Genomic DNA, 23,814 nt, shown 5'->3' on the forward strand with positions numbered 1-23,814 from the left:
GCTGTTGGGAGGAGTTTAAACTAATTCGGCAGGGGGAGGGGACACAGAATGTTAGCAGAATAGGGACACATCATAATACAGTAAAACAATCAAGTCAGAGGGAGTACAGCTACATTAAGTTTCAAGGGAGTAAGGCAAGGCTGGATGGCCTCTACTTTAATGCCAGGGGTATTACAGGTAAAACGGATGAGTTAAGGGTGAGGATTGACATGTGGAATTGTGATATAGTAGGCATCACAGAGACGTGGTTGAGGGAGGGGCAGGATTGGCAGCTCAACATTCCAGGATATAGAATCTTCAGGCGAGACAGGGGAGGGGATAAAAGAGGAGGCGGTGTTGCATTATTAGTTAAGGAGCCAGTTACTGCAGTAAGGAAAGATGATATCTTGGAGGGGGCGTCGAATTAAGCTTTGTGGGTAGAGCTTAGGAATAGAAAAGGGGCAGCCACGTTGGTGGGTGTTTATTATACACCCCCAGATAGTCAGCGGGAAATTGAGGAGCAAACATGTACACAATTTGCGGAGGTGTGTAAAACCAATAACAATAGGGTAATTATATTAGGTGATTTCAACTTTCCCAACATTAATTGGGATAGACATGGTGTTAAAGGCTTGGGTGGAGTGGATTTCTTGAAATGTGTACAGGAGAGCTTTTTAGGCCAATATGTAGAGGGTCCAACAAGGGACGGCGCATTGCTGGACCTAATTCTGAGGAATGAAGCCGGACACGTGGCTGAGGTGGTGGTGGGGAAGCATTTTACTGATAGCGAACACAACATGGTACAGTTTAAGCTTGTTATGGACAAAGAAATAAACAAGTTGCAAAAAAATGTTTTGGATTGGGGGAGAGTAGATTTTAGTAAAATCAGGCAGGATCTGGCCAAGGTAGACTGGGAACAGGTACTTGTGGGGAAATCTACAGAAGAGCAGTGGGGCGAGTACAAAAAGGAAATGGGGAGGGTACAGGCTCAACATGTTCCCTCTAGGGTGATAGGAAGGAGTAACAAGCCCAGAGAACCATGGATGACCAGAGATATTCAGGATACCATGAGAAGGAAAAGAAAGGCTTTTAGCAGGTACAAGGGGAGCAAATCAGCGGAGGCATTAGTGGAGTGCAGAAATTGCAGGGTGGAGCTTAAGAAAGTAATTAGGACAGCAAAGAAGGTATATGAGAAAGCTCTGGCTGGTAAAAGTAGGGAAAATCCCAAGATATTCTATAAGTATATCAATGGGAAGAGGATAACCAGGGAAAGAGTAGGGCCCATTAGGGACCAAGGGGGCAATCTATGGGTGGAGCCAGAGGACATCGGTAGAGCGTTGAACGAATACTTCGCATCCGTCTTCACCCAAGAGAATGAGGATGAAGGTATGGAACTCAGGGAGAGAGACTGCGAGGTTCCTGAGCAAATTGATATAGGAAGTGATAAGGTATTGGAGGTGTTGGCAGGCTTAAAAGTGGACAAATCTCCAGTTCCGGATGATTTGTGTCCCAGACTGCTGAGGGAGGCAAGGGAGGAGATCGCAGGGGTTCTGACACAAATTTTTAATTCCTCTCTGGCCACGGGGGAGGTGCCAGAGGACTAGAGAACAGCTAATGTGGTTCCGCTATTTAAGAAGGGTTGTAGAGATAAGCCAAGGAACTACAGGCCAGTGAGTCTCACGTCAGTGGTAGTGAAACTATTGGAGAAAATTCTGAAGGAGAGAATCTATCTCCACTTGAAGAGGCAAGGTTTGATCAGGGATAGTCAGCATGGCTTTGTCAGAGGGAAGTCATGCCTAACAAATTTGATTGAATTTTTTGAGGGGGTGACCAGGTGTGTAGATGAGAATAGTGCAGTTGATGTAGTTTATATGGATTTCAGCAAAGCCTTTGACAAGGTCCCACATGGGAGACTTATAAAGAAGACATATGCACATCAGATACAGGGTAATTTGATAAGGTGGATTCAAAATTGGCTTAGTTGTAGGAGACAAAGGGTGATGACAGAAGGATGCTTTAGTGACTGGAAGCCCGTGTCCAGTGGCGTACCAGAGGGATCTGTGCTCAGTCCCCTATTATTCATCATTTATATAAACGACATAGATGACTATGTGAGGGGTAGGATTAGTAAGTTTGTGGATGACATGAAGATTGGCCGGGTGGTTAACAGCGAGGTTGAGTGTCTTGGGCTACCAGAAAATATAGACGGGATGGTCAAATGGGCAGATAAATGGCAGGTGGAATTTAACCCTAAAAATTGTGAGGTGATACACTTTGGAAGGAGTAATTTAACAAGGAACTATTCAATGAATGGCATGACACTAGGAAGTTCTGAGGGACAAAGGGACCCTTGATGTGTGTGTCCATAGATCTCTGAAGGCGGAGGGGCATGTTAGTGGGGTGGTGAAAAAGGCTTATGGGACACTTGCCTTTATCAATAGAGGCATAGATTACAAAAGTAGGGAGGTCATGTTGGAGTTGTATAGAACCTTGGTGAGGCCACAGCTGGAGTAGTGTGTGCAGTTCTGGTCGCCACATTATAGGAAGGATGTGACTGCACTGGAGGGGGTGCAGAGGAGATTCACCAGGATGTTGCCTGGGATGAAACATTTAAGTTATGAAGAGAGGGTGGATAGACTTGGGTTGTTTTCACTGGAGCAGAGAAGACTGAGGGATGACCTGATCGAGGTGTACAAGATTATGAGGGGCATGGACAGGGTGGATAGGGAGCAGCTGTTCCCCTTAGTTGAAGGGTCAGTCACGAGGGGGCACAAGTTCAAGGTGAGGGGCAGGAGGTTTAGGGGGGATGTGAGGAAAAACTTTTTTACCCAGAGGGTGGTGATGGTCTGGAAAGCGCTGCCTGGTAGGGTGGTGGAGGCGGGTTGCCCCACATCCTTTAAGAAGTATCTGGATGAGCACTTGGCACATCATAACATTCAAGGCTATGGGCCAAGTGCTGGTAAATGGGATTAGGTAGGTAGGGCAAGTGTTTCTCACGTGTCGGTGCAGATTCGATGGGCCGAAGGGCCTCTTCTGCACTGTGTAATTCTGATTCTGAGAGAGATTGCAGAGCTCTAAGATGCTGAGGGATCTGAGTGTCCTACTGCATGAATCACAAAAGGTTAGAATGCAAGTACAGCAAATAATTTGGAAAACCAATAGAATGTTATCATTTATTGTAGGGAGAATTGAATACAAAAGTAGAGAGGTTATGCTCCAATTATACAGGGCATTGGTAAGGCCACACCTGCAGTAATGTGGTATTGGTCTCCTTATTTAAGGCAGGATGTGTTGTAAGCAGTTCAGAGAAGGTTTACTAAGCTAATACCTGGAATGGGTGGGTTGTCTTATGAGGAAAGGTTGGACAGGCTAGATTTGTATCCACTGAAGTTTAGAAGAGTAAGAGGTGACTTGACTGAAACATATAAGATCCTGGGGGGTCTTAAAAGGGTGGATGGGGAAAGGATGTTTCCGCTTGTGGGAGAATCTAGAACTAGGGGTCACTGTTTAAAAATAAGGGGTTGCCCGTTTAAGATGAGATGAGAAGAAATTTTTTCTGTCAGAGGGGCAATATTTGGAACTCTCTTCCTCAAAAAGCAGTGGAAGCAGAGTCTTTGAATATTTATAAGACAGAGGTAGATAGATTCTTGATTAGCAAGGGGGTGAAAAGTTTTCAGGAGAAAGCAGGAGCGTGGAGTTGAAGTTACAATCAGATCAGCCAAGATCTTTTTGAATGACTGCCGAGTGACCCACTCTTGCTCCTAATTCGGATGTTCTTATGGATTGAAACAAGAGCAGCTATTCCCAAATGTTATTTAAAATATTTTATTCATGAAAAGGATTAAAAAATGGAGAAGGGTAATTTAAGTTTTGCAATGCAAACCTTGGCAAAAAAAAAAAATCCTTAGCCACAGAGAATGTGACTGTTGGGTTATTCTTTGCAGAAGTTCAATTTTATGTCACCTGTATGGAATCCTATTTGTCTGATTTTTAGAATTATAACTGGAGTCACTGAAGGAACCGAAAGCAATTATCATTTTTCAATACAGTGACAATTTCACCGCCATACAAAAACAGCTATGCAGCTGAAATGAGTACAAGGCATCAGGTTGAAGAATACCAGAAGAACTCGTTCTCACCTCGGGACTTCTTGTTTGTATCGGAATACTTCCCGTCCAGAACGTGAAACGTCTTGCCGAACCTCTGCAAGAGCTGCGGCAGCTGTCTGCGCCATGGCAGTGGCAGAAAGTGGCCGGTGGTTGTCCGAAGTGATTGCAGACTTGCTTTTCAGGGGTACTGCAGACCTCTGGCTGGCTGATCTAACACCAGATGGTTTGAAGTGAGCTGCCAGAGCTAGAATCAGCCTCATTGTACATTTTAGGTTCCCTTCAACGATGTCTTGGGAAGAAAAATAAAACGTTTATTTCCAATAATCCCTCTTTATTTTCCAATGTTCCTCCCTCATCTTGTTCTTCTCTTCTCACAACAAACTTATATCAATTGCAAATGGCTCAGCAACAAGATCCAGTTTCCCTTTGGAAACTGAAGGCATTACTGGAATAATACCAATGATTTATGCAGGTTTCTTTGCTATAAAGTCATATTTGTGACTATTTATTGAGCCGTCAATTATCTCTAATGTTAGATGAAGGCAACAATTTTCATGGAAAAAAGAATGGAAATGCAAAATATGATCTCTACCACACTGCAAAGTCATTTGTAACAAAAACAGGATTTGACTTAATCAATTACCCTAAATAAGGCTGCATCTCTGTGAAGCACCTTGTGACGTTTTTCAAATTTTAAAGGCACTATATAAATACAAGTTGTTGTTGTTGTAGACTCACCTCGAGCTGAGGTCTGGTGCATACGAATCTTTTTGGAGGTTATGAATTGCAGCACTTTCTCCACATTGTCTTTCATTTCCTGATGGCTGCTGGGGTTGAAGCAAATGTCATTGAGTTGCTCACCAGCTTCAGGAGAGAACAAAAGAAAACAATTCATTAGAGAGACTTAATGATTTTGGAAAGCAAATATAGATATACACTTTCCCAATGTATTGGAAAGTGTTTCAGGCATCAAGCTTCAGACATAACCAGATGTTCCACCATTCTGTCAAAACAAAAGATGTCACTGCCTGCTGCCTTATAAGATGTCTATATAAATCTATTCACAGCAACAAAATTCACTGTCATGTTTCTGATATCCTTCCTAAATCATCATTTTAATGCGCAATTTTATTTCCAAGACATCTAACTTCCACATCTTGATATGTGCTGCAGTCATATTTTTGTATGATATAATACCCTAAAGCTAGCCTCTTTCATTAGCTTAATATCAAACATTCTTCCCACATGACAAAAGCAATATTTTTGTTAAAGGTTTAGAAATGCATCTACTAGTGTTCCTCTTCCTATCCCTCTTTGATCTTCCTAGCCATCTATATCCTGCACTTAGCTTCTTCTGAGACCTCAATCAATGTTAATCTAATTTGAATTCTTCCAAAGTCATTGACCACGAGGAGGCACCTGACCTCTATGCTGTGCCTTCTGACAGGAGCTCCCCTGAAATTGGTAATTTGTTTGCATAAAGGACTTTGAATCTGCTTTCTTTTCTCCCATACCACTTTACCAGAAGTTCCAATATATCGAATATATGATGTAATACCCATTCTTGCACCAGTTGGACAAAGGGAAATAAATATTTTATATCCTTTAACCCTTAGCCTCTCGAGCCTGAACTGAAATGTGAACTAAATATCAGACACTTGTGCGTATGGTTTACTTATACTAACCTACTATCTCCACAAGATGAGTCAGTACCACTCCATCCCGCAGATCTTGTCGCAAGTCTTGTACTGGATTCAATCCAGGCTTTTTCTTTAGCTGAGAGTTAACCCATACCACATACGACTGCAGCTGTTGCTGTGGTACAAAAATTAGTAAATTTAATTTGACTGTAATCTAAAGGAACACCAAAAATTAAACACATAAAAGTTATCATAATTTTAGTTTAATATTTTAATAGCCATATATTGAATGACTGAGGAATAGGTGGGGTTCTTTCTAAAAACAATTGTTGTTTTTGTACTTCCCTTGGAAAAAATGGTGTGAAGTAGTGGAAAGATTCGCAGGCTGATTAACAATCTGAGGTCATGATGTGAAGGCTCCAATTTATGGCCATAACCAACTTTACGTCAGCTGATTGGGTAATTAGTCATACATGGTGGGGGGGATTTATATCAAACCAGAATATCCTACTGGATGACAACCTAGAATTCAGAGCCATGACTTCAGTCTACACTCAACAAAGAGTGAAATTTAAACCCTGACCTCTGCCTCAGAGCAAGCAATACTCCCACTAAGCCAAAGACTCAGTCCTTTCTGCATAAATAAAGCTAGTCATCTCAAACTGTGCTACGAAAGCAGCAACTATAGAGTTGTAGGCAAAATGTCCTAGCTCCGAAATATACCTTTCTGCAATGGTAAACCAGCAACAACTCTGTAGGGTCATGACTGACAGAAAAAAGTTAAGCTACAATCCTGTGGAACCAGATAACACACAATCCTTTCACTTTTGGGGCTTAGATTTTAATTTACCTACAAACTAACGGGATGAAAAAGATGCTGATAGTAATAGTACTAAATGAAATGTTGTGTAGTTTAAACCCAGTTCCATGTGGAAAGATTGGGTTTGAATTTTCATAATGCTGGAAAGGCACTGTGCCTTAGCCAAAATGGCACAGGCCTCTGGAATCTGGAAGTCACGCCCCAAACCCAGCACCCATCATTTTTGCCCAGGGGTAGGCGGTAGAATTTCTTCAAACAGAAACAATTTTGGCCACCCAGGTGTCTGAAACACAATTAGTGGGCTTCAAGCATTTGAGGAAAGGTCTAAACCTGCAGAGTTATTTGGTGAGATAAGGTACCCTTTGAGAAAGGTAAGGTACTTTAGGAGAGGTCAGGTATTCCATCGGGATTGTTAAGAATAGACAAGAATATGTGTAAAAAATGGATAAGGTCTTTGGATCTGTCAACTATCAAGTCATTTAAATACCCTCCCCTTTAAATTTTGAAAACAAAAAATAGCCAGCCTGCAGTTGAAAAAAAATCAGTGCTCGCAATTTCAATAGTTGCTTCTTGACATCAGCCTGAGGACTGTCATTTTAGGATTAGTGATGCTTGACTGCTTCCACAACTAATCATTATCACAGTGGGGGCCTATAAATTCACAGTTTGATTGACAATCCAGAGAGGTTATAAAGGGATTAACTATTTTTAATGTGGGCTATGAATACAAATATTTGTTTTTATAAAGGATTGAAGGGATTTAAATGTGTTGACTGGGCCTTTATCAATGAGATGAAATATAGTGAAGTCTGTAACAGATACTTAGAACTCTATTTTACTTCGTCTCACCAGGCTCCTGAGGACTGGCCATGGTGGATATTGAGTGAGTTGTCATGGAGGGTGTAAGGGCAAAGGGTGGTGAGTGGGGAGTCATGGGTTGGTTTGAGTTGGCAGTAAGTTGGCATAGGGGTTATAAATGCCATGGGATGGGTAGTGGGGCATATGTTGGCAGGGAGGGTATATGGGGCAATGGGGGAGCAGGCGGGAGCATGAGGTGGCATAGGTAGAGTAAGAGGAGTGTGTAGGGGCTGAGGGGGTGTGAAGGGTAAGGATTGTTTTTGGTTTTGCTACTTTTTTACAAATGGGACAAAGTCCCAGAGCACCGAGGTGTGCCTTTTAACCAGCTGTCCCGCACCCCACCCTCTCCCTCCGCCACCCAAAACAAAAATCCGGCTGTTTGGGGCAGTTTCTCCCCAGTCAGGTTTGCGGAGTTAGGAATTTTCCCAACTCTACACTCCTGATTCTGGAGCGAAAATTTGCCCTTAGTATGGTGCAAGTTTTAAGAACTCTTGTTCCACAACACTAACATCCTGTGCTTTCATTATTACGATGTTCACAAAATATATAAATAAAAGTACAAAAATGGTGACAACTCAGGTAAAGGGTCAGAGAAGCTCCATGACCTAAGAGTTAGGTGGCTAAATCAGCACAAGAGTTTTTAGCCATTATTAACACAATAGTGTTCTTCATTTCGACTTTCTACATTAACTAGCTGCCATGTGCTGTGAGTTGCAATAATTGTGTTTGTAGAAACTACAAAAAAAGAGATGGATTTATGTATAGCTCTTTAAAGAAAAATAATGATGGAAATACGCAAAGCCAGCAGCACAATGAATCATGAATTTCAAGTAGAATTGATGATATCCTTTGATGGACCAGAGATCTACTCCCAGTGGTCACGTACAGTCTAGTCACTGAAGCCAGTGTTTTACTTCTGAAGAAAAATGTCAATGCGGATACTTCAATGGATTCCACTAGTGAAGACAAATTACCGAACCAACAAAAGTTGTACAGCATTTTATTCAAAAAGCCAGTAAAAGGAAATGATCAAGCCGACTGCGCATTTAAGTGGATTGGGGTAGGATTGGTCATCCTCTGATAACTTTCCACCCATTTCTGACAATGATAAATGGGTACTTGGTTGTATCATTAATTTTTTTGTGCAGCAGGAATAGAAGCAAAGCAAATCCAAAGAACACAAGAGAATACTCTACTCCAGGTAATGGACATACTGCAATGTATTTTACCTATTCAGACTTGATGGAGGAGGAGTGCATAATGAAGCTAAAACTCAGGAATTTACTATCAATTTTAAGCTACTTAATTCAAATTAGCTGATAATTCAATTTTAAATGCACTGAATGTCTATTTACAGCGTTATTTATGTTACTGAATCAACACTGAATTGATTAACTGAAAATAATTATTGCACAATAAACAACCTTGAATTAGACTGTAGTTTACTATCCAGGTCCATACATTGGCTTAATACAACAGATCTGAAGAATGAAAAGAGAGACTTGATTTTGGACTTCGTGTTAGAGGAATTTTGCATTTTTCTGTGGTATTTATTGCATGTATGAAGAAACTAAGGTTTCTGATGAGGAAAATTGAGGAAGGGAAGTGAACAAAACAGAAGGGAGTAAACTAGGGGACAGGGTGAATTATAGAGAAAGGGAAAATAAATAGAATGGGATAATCTGGAAGGAAAATGTTTAAAAGAATATTTTCCCCTTTAAAATATAAAAATAAACAAGAATTGGAATATTTTAAAAAAACTCATACAATACATTTAGTGAACTGAAACTTACCAAAATTCTTCACAAAGAAGTAGAGCAAATACTGTAGGAAGCAGGTTAGGGCAGGTGAACAAAACATTTTTGAAGTAGTAAGTTTTGGGGTGAACTTTTAAAAGTAGGGTGAACTGTGGAATGATGTAAGTGCTTAGGAAGAGAATTCCAGAGTATGGGACCATGAGAGCCAAGTAACTGTTACCAATGCTCATGCAGAGGGAGAGAGACACAAAATAGTTCAGATTCAGAAAAGCACAAGTTAGGTGTTTCAGACATAGGAGGTTATGGTGGTAGAGTGGAACAAAGTCATGAAGAGGTCTGCACAAGGCATTTCCTTTTGAAGCAGTGAGGTCAAATTGAACCATTTCCACTCCCACTTTTACTCTATTAGTCTTGGATTTAATCAGCACCAATGTTGAACCACACTAAACGAATCAAATATATTACATTTAAAATTGCTTCTGACGACATAACATACCCTGAAATGAATTTGTGTAAAATTTTCCTGCCTAGAAGTTAAGAAATTCTGAAGTAAACCCATAACATACAGAACTTCATGCAAGTGTAAACCACGTAGCCAATGACAACCTAGGGAGTAATTTTAGACACTCTTTGTATAGAAAGAAAGAACCTGTATTTATATAGCATTATTCATGATCTCAGGGTGCCCCAAGGTGCAACAAATCCAACTAATTCCTTTTCGAATACAGTATCCTTTGTACTGTAGGCAAACGCAGCAGCCAATTTGTGTACAGGCTGCCACAAACAGCAGTGAAATAAATAGCCAGGTAATCTGGGGATTTTTGGTAATATTGATGAAAGATAACATATACTAAGTTTTGCCAGATCTTATACTCCCGCTGGAGGTTTAAAATCTCCTAGAAAAGGCAGCACCTCCAACAACAAATCTCTCCCTCTGTGTTGTACTGCACTATTAAGCCTAGAACATGTACTCATGCCTCTGGGATAAGGTTTTAACCCACAACCTTCGGCTCAGAGGTGTTACAGCAGGCTCTGAGCAAAAATCGACACTTCCATAGAAAACAAATTCACTAGCCGAAGGAATAATTAACAAATTCAATATATCAAACTCAGCATGAAAGCTCACAAGAGCTTTATTTCTATTTCATGCAAAGTTCAATTGTGTAGTAATTTGAGTAATGTTTTATTTTTCCATTTGAGCCAAGGCAATGAATTTCAACAGCAACTACATAAACACATTACAGAATTGATAGCCCAATAATATAGGATATTTGTAACCCAGAAGTTGGAATATTATTTTTCAGATAAATCTTGTGCTTGGCTTCTCGTTATCACTGCTTTAATAAATGGTCCCTAGCTAAAACTTTTACATTTCTATTATCATTGACTTCCACATGCCTTGAGTTAAATCATTCATCCAAAACTATTATTGCGTGTTTTCTCAGTCATAGAAAATTGAGTCCAGAGATGGAAAATAATACAAAAATTTTACTTGTTCCGCTTGCATTCACAATCAAATTAATCAACTCTAAGACTGCAATTTGGGATCATTCTCCTCCCCTGTTCCCTTTAACTTTTAGCTTTAAATCATTTTCCTTTGTTCTCCTCTCGTTTACATTTGCCTCAATGCTATACTTTTCTCAGTCCTACATTCTCATCCCACAGAGCTAAATAAAATTGTGGTTAAAACCTCAGAAACATTCAGACTATCAGACATCCCTCCTCCCCACAAATATAAATTAAAAAAGGTATGTTTAATTTTCTGATACACTCATTTTCATTTTACCCATTCAAAAAGATGTAATTAAGTCATCATCTGTTAAATCTAGCCCAATGTTAAATGCTTTTTCCTGCTAATCACTTTACAGAAATAAATATTTTTTAAAAGTACAATGCTAGAGAAGCAATATATTTATTAGAGAGCAGGATGAACTTCAGATCAGCTTAACAGATTTTCCAGAGGGCTGGTATTAGAAATTGTAATAGAACTTTAAAAATCTCTGTAACAAATAACACAATGCTACAACTTCATACAACTAATTACACATTAGCAAGGAGAATCCTTCATACATTTAAGAGTCCACAGTCAATTTGTGGAAAACATTGATGATTGAATAGTAGATTGCTTTCAATTTGCTGGCATGCTGATTAGTCGTGATTTACTTTGATAAGATTGCAAAAGACTTCCCCAAAGTTCATAACATTCATACATGTGTGTCATGCTAGCAATGAAAAATGCAGATGTAAGCTTTAATCATGGCAAATCTGTATAAAATGATTCATTCACAATAATCTCTGCCAACTTGTTTTTTTCAGTATTAGGGCTAAAATATAAAATAACCTATTCACTATGTGTATGTTATATTACAAACTTTATTTAATATATTGTAACAGGTTAAGGTAAACACACTCCACAAACGTAGCTGTTGCCAGCAATTTTAGATGACGTAGCAATACCGAATGAGTTTTAGGATTAGTTTCCACATGAAACAATGATCTATGAGACATCCTTGTTCTGAAAAGATCAACAAATGTTCCAACAGTAAAAATGTGTGTGTCCTGTCTGAGAAACATTTTGAAATGGGCTTTCATAGCACTGCTCATGAATTAATAGTGCACGTTGAGTGTAGCTTCCTTCATTTGACAGCTGCCAGCATTCTTGGAATCACTCCAGCTTGGCAATTGTGAAAAATCCAGGCTAAGTGAGAACCTACCACAGCTGCAAGGCAGCCTGGTTCATCCCCAGCCCCCACCACTTTCTGAGTGACCAGACTGGAGCTCCCAGCCCAGGGCCTCAAAGGGAAATACAATAGCTTCACAATTCATATTAAATTGCGCTATTAGGGCAGTCTGGCTGACCTTAGGGTTACTGAGTACAGCTTGTTTCCTCTGAAATCTAGTGACTTCTGTTAATGTTTTAATCAATATAGGGATTGATTTTCACTAATGTACACTAAGTTTGCCAATTCCCGGAACCATATTTATTGGAACCATCTATAGCGAGCAAAATTTGCCCAGTCCTCCAATTTAAAATTCTTATCCTAGTTTAAATGTCTTCATGCTTTCCCTTCCCTACCTCTGTAATGTATTCAAGCCGTACAACATGACTCATTTAACAAACCTTTTATGCATTTCCCCTCCCTTCGGCTTTGATGCCTAGGCTCTGGAACGTTTTAAACTCCCTTCATAAACTGATCTGCGTTTCTACCTTCCTCGCCGTCTTTAAAGCCCTCTTTAAAACGGATCGCTGAATGTTCTCTTCTTTGCCTTTTCATCCATCCATTTTTTTCTGATTACACCTCTGTGAAGCACCATGGGTTGTTTTGCTATGCTAAAGGCAACAATATAAATGCAAGGTGTTGTTTTGAATGAACATGATTATACCCACAGAAGTGCACTCAGTTACTTTTAAATTTGGATAATCTAATGTGCAAAATAAAGTGCTCTCATTATTTGTTTGCTTCCTAACAACTTGGCAGATGTTAGGAAACAAGCAAGTAAACAAGTAAAATCACATCTGGCAGTTTGTAAAGTAAGTAAATCACTTGCATCTTGGAGTTCTTAAAAGACAATTATTTTGGTCTCTTTAATAGTGTTTGGGCTCCCGTAATGGCCTACTGGATAAAATTTGCTGGCAAAATAACATTGAGCCATACAGAGCAGAAAGACTTAGGTTCAGGACTGTGGTGAGTTTGTTGATCTCGGTCAGGGTAGCAGCTGCAAAGCCACCCTATAGCCTCAGCACTAGACAGGTTGAAAGTTAAGCAGGGTTCCCCACTTCTGGTAGCTGTCCTGTTGGAAGGTGCTTCTGTAGGTAAATGAAAAGAGGACCATGTTCAACTGTGATGACCTCCACAGTCAAATAGCTCACTGTTCAGGCTTACCGAGATAGATAGGTTCTTGATTGGTAAGTGGATCAAAGGTTACAGGGAGAAGGCGGGAGAATGGGGTTGAGAAACTTATCAGCCATGATTGAATGGCTGAGCAGACTCGATGGGCCGAATGGCCTAATTTCTGCTCCTATGTCTTATGGTCTTATCCATGAACAATGACAACCTCAGCAAGTTATTGGTGGAGCTGTTGGTGCAATAGAACCTCAGAAAGACTAGATTAGTCAGGGGGCCAATATGACTGGGTGCTACTCAACATCCTTGAGATGAAATGGAGTTCTCACTCCAAATATTGACACATGCTGGGAACATGCTCAAGTTTAGCAGTGATGTCACTGCAGTTAAACAGCCTGCTGATTCACCATCTAGATTCAGATATGAAAACTGAGCACTGTGTTGAGGTCCTGGGATACTACTAATGCCGATGAAACAAAACCTCAGTAGAAGTCAATGTTTTCAGGACAGGTGAAAAAAAAAGAAAATTGGAGAAATAACAATTTTATGAAAGGAACTGGGTGAATAGCTGCTTAAGAAGAGGATTGAAGACTATGAGAATAATTACAGATACAGATGATTAAATATCCTACAGGGCATTGTGGTTGCTGTGTTCCAGGGAATACTGAAATGTCATCAATGGGAAGCTATCAGCTGCTTGTAATCAGCAGATTGTAATGTCAGGTACATATCCTGGAGATTTTGTTCATTTAAATTTTAGGGATCATGGAGAGGTATTACAGACATATCCTTGATAATTCTGGTTATTCTTCGCCAGAACACTTGATAAATTGGGTCTAGTCTGTAATTTTTAATGGTACTTTGCTGGGAGGAATTGTCTTCCTTATGTAACATAATCTCAGACAAGATGCCTTTTTCTTGTAACATAGGCTTCCTTGTTGGTTCTGATCCTATCCTCTGAAAATCACCTGGCTGCGAAATCCGTCCTCAATACAATATAAATATAATTCAAAAACAACTTCACATTTCCATAGCACTCTTCACATTCAGAAGGACATCAATGAGCTTTACAATGAGGAGGAACAGTGGAAGTTGGCCAGGAGGGAAAGTGGATAAAGCTGGAAGGAGGCAAGGGAATGGTCAAACAAAAGGAGTTTTGAAGAAGTTCTTGAAAGCATGGACATAAATGGAAATGACAGATGGATATATGAGGAGAGTACCATAGGATAGAGCTGGGATGGCTTAAAAAGCAATGAATACTAGAGCAGAGGACACAGGGAATAAGATTCCACAGGGTATCAGGGGACTGGAATGTGCATGTGAGGACATGGGCTTTTTCTTGAAGCGATTCATTGTCCCAGAGTGTCAAACTGCATCAGGTTGTGAAACTGAAGACGATAATGGGAGTAAAAGTATAGTAGCAGTAAAAGTATAGTAAATTATACTTCCCAAGTGGCCTTCTTGCCTTGAACCCTATAAAACTAACACTGTTGTAGATTAAAACAAGTATACTGTACACACTGTGCTGTCTGCTTTTTTTTTAATTCTGAAATGCACTTGCAGTCATTCTACAGAGTAATTTTTCATACTGATCACAGACAAATGGTAAAGCAATGGGAAAACTGGAAAGGTTTTACAATGCAAAACAATAAAGGAATCAATACAACATACTGAAAGTTGCTGACTATGTCCATCTGTGTACTTTACTGATCATTTTTCTCTTGCTATAAAGTTCATAGGTCACGTAAGCCTCCCACATTACACTCTGAAACCAGAGAATGGCTTAATCCAAACTAGCTGATCATTTTTAGCAAATTTGTCTATTATAATGCAATAAAGCCATGGGGAACACCACAACTGAGGCCAATCCCAACCTCACACAACATCCACATATTGCCAGGAAAGATGACAGGACAGCAATCTGAAAGGAAAATTCAGGCCAATATTTTTTATGGCACACCTATTGCTTCTACAGCTGAATAGGCTAACAAACGTTTCAAAGATAAGTACAAGGACCTTCCCATTCTCTATAACCCAATATCACATTATGTGTTGCTTCTTTCACTGAGCTGTTAAGAGCGCAACAGTATTTGCTTAAAGTGGATGGGTAGTCCACTGCACAGAATCATAAAGGTCATATAGGGAGTTGGTACTAATTTCTGGTAAAAAGGAAAAAAATAGTAAATATTAAAAATCTATTATCACAACATAACATGGTTGAAATTCATCACCATCTGAAAAGAGGACAGATTCATTTCTGGGTATAGAATCTACATTGGGTATAATTCATGAAAACTCACAAACATTCAAAATGTTCACGTCCTTTCTCTATTGAAGTCATGTACAGCTATTTGCATTTTTATTTTATACTTATTCCTGTCACTCGTCAAACTTTGTTCCTAGTTATAGACCTAGCTGGAAAAAGCACATTCTGCATATACAGAGTGCTTTAAACATCCTTATGCAACTTTAAAATCTTTGGACATACACATGATAGAAGCAAACTGTAAACAGGGTCTGAAAGTGTTGTAAGGTGTTGTAGTTCAGTAGGTCTTTTCAAGGTATTCATAGTCTTAGGTAATTTAACAGTAAGTATTTATTACTACTAGAAACTACATACATAGGTACAATAAAGGTCCAAGCCAGGAGCTGACTCCCTGTTTGCTTCTACACATGGCTCTGTCCAACACTACACAGGCGGATCATATGTTCTCTTACATCATTGTGTGGGTGGTACCGTACTCAGTCGCACATTAATGTTTTATGAGCCAGACCCTTATACTACACCTCTGTCCAAGTCCCCGCAATGTATTTAGAAAGCGTAATTCATGAAGTCTTTTTAATGTTACTGTTGTGTTAACATTTTATTTCAGATGCTGACATGATTGAAAAAGGTGACAGTAGAAGGAAAGGTGAACTGTGTATTATATTTAGCAGAGCTGAAGTCCATAACAAATTAACATTAAATAAAATATTAAATTATGCTTTCATATGCAATTTACAGTTTGTTTGCATCATATGGTCTAGCCATTAAAGTTTCACGAGACCATTATACACACCCTGTATATCACAATAGTCTGTTCTATTATTATGATTGTGGATCTAATGAATCATAGAACCACAGCGCAGGAGGATATAATTCAGCCCATCATATCTGTGCTGGCCCTTGAAGGAGTAATTCAAGTAGTGCCATTCCCCTCACCTTTCCCCACAGCCCTGCACATTTTTTCTTTTCAGATAATAATCCAATTTTCTTTTGAATGCCTCGATTGGACCTGCCTCCACCACACACTCTGGTCACAGAATATTCATGTTATTACTGGAATAGACTCCCACGATCTTCAGTATAGGATGTCTGTTTTGAGGCTGTTATTAAAGGTAGAGCAAAAGGAAATCTGTCGGTTTGATCTCACGCAATCGCATCCATCTTCATTATGCAGAGAAGTCTGGCCACCATTCAGCAGCTCGTCCATAAGGCGAGAAAAAAATAGTAACCATTGGTGGTTATCATGTACCTCGTACTGCTGATTGAAGAGCAGCAAATGGCACAATGCAACATATCCATTAAAAAGCAGTTTTGAAGCATTAAAATATGGCAACAATCTGATTGAGACAACCCGATTTAACAACCTTAACAACATCTGGTAAGCTAGTAGTCTAAGTTTTCAATTTAAAAAAAAACAGAAATTTTGTGCACAAAGTGAGGCATGTCTGCACTAGAGAATGGAACACTTTTCCATTTCAGGAATTCAAGAGTCAGTATGAAGCATTCCCAGGCCAAACGCAAAACTAAGCCCCATTTTAACTCATTCAAAACCTATCACTTACGCAGAGTTGCAAAATAAATCTCTCTTTACTCCGATTTGATAATTCTAGACCTAGGAGAAACCTTTTTGTCACCAAAGTGACATTTTCCATGCCCCATATCAGTCACCTTGTAATTTTTCTGAATACATTTAATCTAGTGCCAAGTAATGCCATGCTAGTGTCACAAGGAACTGAATTTAGACTTCTGAAACTAATTTTAAATAGCAAACAGTTAAAGGAGATTTTTGTCACATTAGTCTGTGTTGTATTTGAACCCAGATTCCAGAGATGCAAGGTTTGTCCTCAATATCACCATACTCTCTCATCAACCCCATATCAAACAATTGATGCACTAATGGAACATTTTATTTGCTTCATGGTGTTCCCATTAAAAGCTTTGACTCTATGACACCAAATCCCATCAATTAGATCTTGATCTCAAGTTTTCCTAATATTGCTGTACAGCAGCAGTCACACATCCCTGGTTCTTCATTATGAAGTGACTACTCAGCTGTGCAGCTTGCTTGTCAGGGATTGATGGCAGCCATTGCTAAAAATTAAAAATGAGGGGCGTAAAACCAAGTAATTACAAAAGGTGGTTGGAAATAAATTCTTCTAAAATCTAGGTTTCTTTGTGATTTAAGACAGAGATGAGGAGGAATTTCTTCTCTCCAAGGATTCTGAACCCTTAGAATTCTTTGCCCCAGAGAGCAGTGGAGGCTGAGTCATTGAATATATTCAAAGCTGAGACAGGCAGATTTTTGAATGTAGGGGAGTCGAGAGTTATGGGGGACAGGCAGCAGGGTAGATTTGAGGCCAAGATCAGATCAGCAATGATCTTATTGAATAGCAGAGCAGGGCAGTACAGCCTACTCCTGCTTCTATTTCTTATGTTTGCATGTTTTTATTTAATTTTAAATTTAAGTAACTCAAAAGCAATTCAATTAAACCATTTTTGATTGTCCTTCACTAACTGTAGCAATATATCTGATTATTTGCAGAGGTCAAATAAGTGGTCATAAGCTAACAAGGTGGGGATAATCCCACAACATTTGCTTTAAACACTATGTGTAAGCTATTCCACACAATATAAAGTACATTGTAAGTCAAAGCCCTTTTATCTCATAATTTACTGCACAGCAATGTTTCAGAAAATTTACAAAATGGGGGGTTAATGATTAACTAGCACTAAATAACAAATGAATTATTTGGAGCAAATATATTGAACTCTGCATCATTGAATTACATTATTCAAGCATACAGACCACTAATATCTGTTACACTACCAGATATCTTGCTATTGTAATGAGCCTTATGGCAAAATTGCTAAATCTATGAGGTAATTCCTGTCCTTTGAATCGGTTTTTTGCTGTTGACATTAAATGCATTTCCTGTGCCTCATACAATATCACTATAAAAGTCTGCATTGATAATTTAAATGTTTCACTTAGTTCATAAATTCAGGTCTTTTCCTGAAACTCTACCTTGACTAAACTATATACTTGAATAGGAAAAAAATACAGGGCAATGGAGAAAGAGCAGGGGAGTGAGACCAATTGGATAGCTCTTTCAAAGAGCTGGCACAGGCACGAGGGGCTGAATAGCCTCTTTCTGTGATGTTTGATTCCAGCCCAGGGGCATGGAAGCTAATTGCTGCATTCCTATTGCTGCCTAAGATCAATTAACTCAGCGCAGGCCGGTGAGTGAATTCGTAACTTTAATAATATACTGCTGTCTTCCATTCTTTCTCTTGCTCTGTGTACACATGTGGTTCTTTTGACTGCTGCAAAAAAACATGTGGTGGGGTCAGATCATCGCAATTGCTTGCAACAATAATGTGCAGTGGCTTTTAAACCACAGTTTTGCTTTTAAGGAAGGAACTTCTATGATGATGACAACTTTGAAGCTTTTAGCTGTGAGTAATGTGCTCACCTGGGACTCTTTAAAGCTGCAGTGTCGGAATACAGACATTTAATTACTTTTAAAACAAACTCATCCTATGTATCTATCTACAGCACGCATTCACAAAGATCAGTGGACAACTCACAAAACTGCATGTGGTTTTAATTTATAAAGCTTTGACATTTAATCATGATTAACCTGAAAAGAAAAAAAAATTAAAATTCCACCCATGTCAAAGGCCCAGATTCTAACCTGAGGCAGATTTTAGTTAGGAATGTCTTTCTTTTTTTAATTCATTCACGGGATGTGGGCTTCGCTGGCTGGGCCAGCATTTATTGCCCATCCCTAGTTGCCCTTGAGAAGATGGTGGTGAGTTGCCTTCTTGAACCGCTGCAGTCCGTATGGTGTAGGTGCGCCCACAGTGCTGTTAGGAAGGGAGTTCCAGGATTTTGACCCAGCGGCAATGAAGGAATGGCGATATATTTCCAAGTCAGGGGGGTAAGTGGCTTGGAGGGGAACTTTCAGGTGGTGGTGTTCCCATGTACCTGCTACCCTTGTTCTTCTAGATGGTAGTGGTCGTGGGTTTGGAAGGTGCTATCTAAGGAGCCTTAGTGAATTCCTGCAGTGCATCTTGTAGATGGTACACACTGCTGCTACTGTGCATCAGTGGTGGAGGGAGTGAACGTTTGTGGATGTGGTGCCAATCAAACGGGCTGCTTTGTGCTGGATGTGTCAAGCTTCTTGAGCATTGTGGGAGCTGCACTCATCCAGGCAAGTGAAGAGTATTCCATCACACTCCTGACTTATGCCTTGGAAAGACTTTGGGGAGTCAGGAGATGAGTTACTCACCGCAGGATTCCTAGACTCTGATCTGCTTTTGCAGCTACAGTATTTATATGGCTAGTCCAGTTCAGTTTCTAGTCAATGGTAACCCCCAGAATGTTGATAGTGAGGTCTTCAGTGATGGTAATGTCATTGAACGTCAAGGGACGATTGGTTAGATTCTCTCTTGTTGGACATGGTCATTGTGTGGCACTCGTGTGGCGCGAATGTTATTTGCCACTTGTCAGTCCTAGCCTGGATATTGTCCAGGTCTTACTGCATTTGGACATGCACTGCTTCCATATCTGAGTCGTCGTGAATGGTGCTGAACATTGTGCAATCGTCAGCAAACATCCCCACTTCTGACCTTATGATGGAAGGAAGGTCGTTGATGAAGCAGCTGAAGATGGTTGAGCTGAGGACATTACCCTGAGGAACCTCTGCAGTGATGTCCTGGAGCTGAGATGACTGACCTCCAACAGCCACAACCACCTTCCTTTGTGCTTGGTCTGACTCCAACCAGTGGAGAGTTTTCCCCCTGATTCCCATTGACTCCGATTTTGCTAGGGCTCCTTGATGCCACACACAGCCAAATGCGGCCTTGATGTCAAGGGCAGTCACTCTCACCTCGGGAGTTCAGCTCTTTTGTCCATGTTTGAACTAAGGCTGTAACGAGGTCAGGAGCTGAGTGGCCCTGGCAAAACCCAAACTGGGCGTCAGTGAGCAGGTTATTACTAAGCAAGTGCCACTTGAGAGCACTGTTGATGACCCCTTCCATTACTTTACTGATAATCGAGAGTAGACTGATGGGGCAGTAACTGGCCGAGTTGAATTTGTCCTGCTTTTTGTGTACAGGACATACCTGGGCAATTTTCCACATAGCCGCATAGATGCCAATGTTGTAGCTGTACTGAAACAGCTTGGCTAGGGGCACAGCAAGTTCTGGAGCACAAGTCTTCAGTCCTCATGCCGGAATATTGTCAGGGCCCATAGCCTTTGCAGTATTCCAGTGCTTTCAGCCATTTCTTGATATCACGTGGAGTGAATTGAATTGGCTGAAGACTGGCATCTGTGATGCTGGGGACCTCTGATGTGATTCATAAGTAGAATCCTGATGCTTAGCATGCCAAAATTCCTAGTCATACATAGCCAAATTGCTGAAAGTAACTTTATTCAGTTAGCATATTTTAATCTTAGCAAAATTGTCAGCTGTGACTCAGTGATAACATTCACACCTTCAAAACAGAAGGTCCAGAAGCTTGGGCACATAATCTAAGCTGACAATTCTGTACAGTACTCAGGGTTTTAGAGGTGCCATCTTTTGGGTGAAAGGTTAATCCAAGCCCCCTTCTGCCCTCTCAGGTGAGCATAACAGATCTTGTGACTCTATCTGAAGAGCTGGTGAGTTCTCCAGGTTTCATGGCCAACATAATCCTTCAACCAACACCCAAAACATGTGTTCTCGTCATTAATTTCATTTTGTTTTTGGGAGCTTGATATGGACAAATTAGATGCCTCATTTCCTGCATTATGACAGTGACTACACTTCTGGATACAAATTTTCTGAGCATTTGCAAAGAGTTACAGATTTATCTGAATGTCATAAAACTCCAAAATAGATAAATTACTTTAAAAATAGATACAGAAACTAATAATAAATTGTTCATTCAAATCTTTTTTGCCTCAGATTTGTTCACCATCCAATATTAAACATACATATCAAGAACTGTTACAAAACCTGATGTCATTGGCCTGATGTTTTTAGCCTATGAAACCACCACCAGGTCAAGTTGAATCATTCAAAGACAAAATTGTCCACAACAACTGCCAGAAGGTAAAGCAACCCAACGTCATCACCGCCGCATACCCCCCAGCTCCAAAACAAATAAAAATCTATTGTAGTTCTTCTTGTTATGTATACTCAATGATTAGTGCTCCAAGTCCTACTTTTATAGGAATTTCACTATTACAAAGATAGATTTCTTTATCAATATTAAAATTTGTCACAAGCTGTGCAGCAACTATTTCATATTACTTTAAGAAATTAAATAAATTTGGTTTGTGTCTCTACCTGGCATATGTCCACCACTCTGCAGACCCTTATATACACTGCAGCTCTAATAAAATAATTTCTCCCTATGCCCAATGGAGAGGCTGTGTTATGCCATTTACTAGTGCAAGGCACATTGTGTTTCTTGGTCATAAAATATAGGGTGCAAAACAATATTTTTAATGGTTGTTTGATCAAGTCAATCAATTTGTGTCCAAAAATACAGTAAATCATTTGAGTTCATAACATCCTTAATCATTTGGCAATTTAAAAAAAATTAACTTCAAACTAAAATCATTAATTTCTTATAAATATTTCTTGACTGACTCCAAACTTAAAACTTTAAACCCCTCTTTGAAGTCACTTAATTAATTGGGGAAATTTGAATGCTCCGAAAAGATTTACTGACAAATATGGTGGTTACTTTGCACATTACATTCAATACTAAAACGGCATTAGGCAAACTCCACTTATTGTAAAGTCATGATCAGTAAAACACTCATGCATGCAGAATAGGTTTGACTTCAGTACATCGAGGCCATATTGTCCATTTAATCAACTCCATATGGAGCTCCGTAAATAATTAGATCTTAGAAACCCTACACATCGTAACAGCAAGAAGCTTTCTATATCCTGATAAAATACTTTTTCAGTTTCCTATACTGAACATTTATTTGCAATGTGTACTTTCTACAAAAAACAGCTGTTACTAGGTTAACTGGCTTGCTTGAGGCTAACACATGCCCCAGTCATTACTTTCAGCGTTATTTACCTCTGTGAATCCCTCTTGCAGAACATCCAGCAAATTTCCTTTGGTTAAACAGGCAATCATTTTAGTGTTCCAAGAACAAGCGGCACACCATGTAAAAAAAAAATTCAGACCCTCAACTAAAGAGGATCTTGTCCTCCAAAAAAAAATGGCTAAGAGACTAAGGGAAGGCAGTTTCTTCTTATCCCATATGTGCAGCCCGTTACCTTCATTTTAAACAGGATGAGAGTATCAGACTACAGGGCAGAAGAGAGGGAACAGATTGAGCATGCTCAATGGCCAGCCAGTCATGTTTGAGAGGATTAGGCATGATAGAATTGTCATGACGACAGTTCACCACAGGATGAGGGGGTGGGTACTGTCTAAAAAGGCAACCTACAGCACAGATGGTGGGTTTTCAAGCAGTTTTCAAAATAAACACGGATAAGCTAAATCTAACAAAGCTTTCTTCAACAAATATTTCATAAATCCTGTCTGCATCTTTTGTTTTACAGGCATGAAAAAGACAAAGCAAATTATTCACATCTGAAAAGAATGAGTGATCTGAATTGACAATGCTTAAACTTAGTGTAGAAAACAGAGAACTTTGTCAGCTAATTTCAGGATATTGAAATGATGCATAATCTAATTTTAATACTTTGAGCTACTGTATCAAAACATTTTTACATTTTAAACTCTTATCTTCTGAAGACTTAGAAAGTTTGAACTTCTGGATTTCATATCCCAGCTCTCATGAAATTAACCTGTCTTTGAATACTACTTGCAAACAAAAACCTAAGGTGTTTAACCTATAGAGGGAGAATGTCTGAGACGGGCAGATATAATAGACAAATTTAGCAAAGTCAGAAAGGTTTCTGACACCTGACTAAACACTATTATGTTTAGTAGCTGGGCCAAAATTTAAAGGAAAAATTGCACTAATGCAATTTTTATTATATCATTCAAAAATGACCAAATGCACTTCAGGCAATTAATTACTTTTAAGCACAGTAAATGTAACGTTGGCAAGCACAGCAGCAATTTTGGGCACAATGTTCAGGTTGGCTGAAGGAGGAATATTGACCAAGATAGTAGGAGAACTCCATGTTCTTCTTCCAATAGTGCCCTTGAATATCAATCCTCCACCTGAACTTGGCAAAATCTACTATTTGAAAGAATAGTCCTAATCCAAAAAGTGAATATCTAATCGTCTATTGTTTATCAGAAGATATTAGCAAGATCAAAGGCTCACAGGAAAAATCATATTCACTGTTCATTGTTTTCACAAAACTCCTGGCCAAAATTGGAGAGTTACAAAATGTAACATTCATGGAGAACAATAAATAGATACATATGCATGATGAAAGCAAAATACTGCAGATGCTGGAAATCTGAAATAAAAACAGAAAATGCTGGAAAAATCCAGCAGGTCTGGCAGCATCTGTGGAGAGAGAAACAGAGTTAATGTTTCAAGTCC

At 39.5% G+C, this 23,814-nt stretch overlaps 1 protein-coding gene across 7 annotated transcripts in view; it reads right to left on the reverse strand.

The window, feature by feature from the left end:
- The window catches only part of LOC144669951 (dixin-like), an 85,534-nt gene extending 62,940 nt beyond the window's left edge, over positions 1-22,594 (reverse strand). For 6 of the 7 annotated variants that reach the window (XR_013573808.1, XR_013573807.1, XM_078532260.1 and 3 more), the window contains exons 1-4: positions 22,362-22,594; positions 5,774-5,903; positions 4,827-4,952; positions 4,119-4,377 (exon numbers count right to left, since the gene is read on the reverse strand). Coding sequence is in view for 5 of the 7 variants with exons in the window: in XM_078532260.1 (XP_078388386.1) it covers positions 4,119-4,377; positions 4,827-4,952; positions 5,774-5,903; positions 22,362-22,421 (575 nt within the window). In the remaining 2 variants the exon portion in view is untranslated. Of the gene's footprint in view, positions 1-4,118; positions 4,378-4,826; positions 4,953-5,773; positions 5,904-12,022; positions 12,040-22,361 lie in introns of those variants that run through there. The other variant, XM_078532267.1, reaches the window with a different exon arrangement.
- Between the last annotated feature and the right edge of the window lie 1,220 nt (positions 22,595-23,814).

Source organism: Cetorhinus maximus, chromosome 2 (genome assembly GCF_964194155.1).
Source record: "Cetorhinus maximus chromosome 2, sCetMax3.hap1.1, whole genome shotgun sequence".
NCBI classification, from domain to species: Eukaryota; Metazoa; Chordata; class Chondrichthyes; order Lamniformes; family Cetorhinidae; genus Cetorhinus; species Cetorhinus maximus.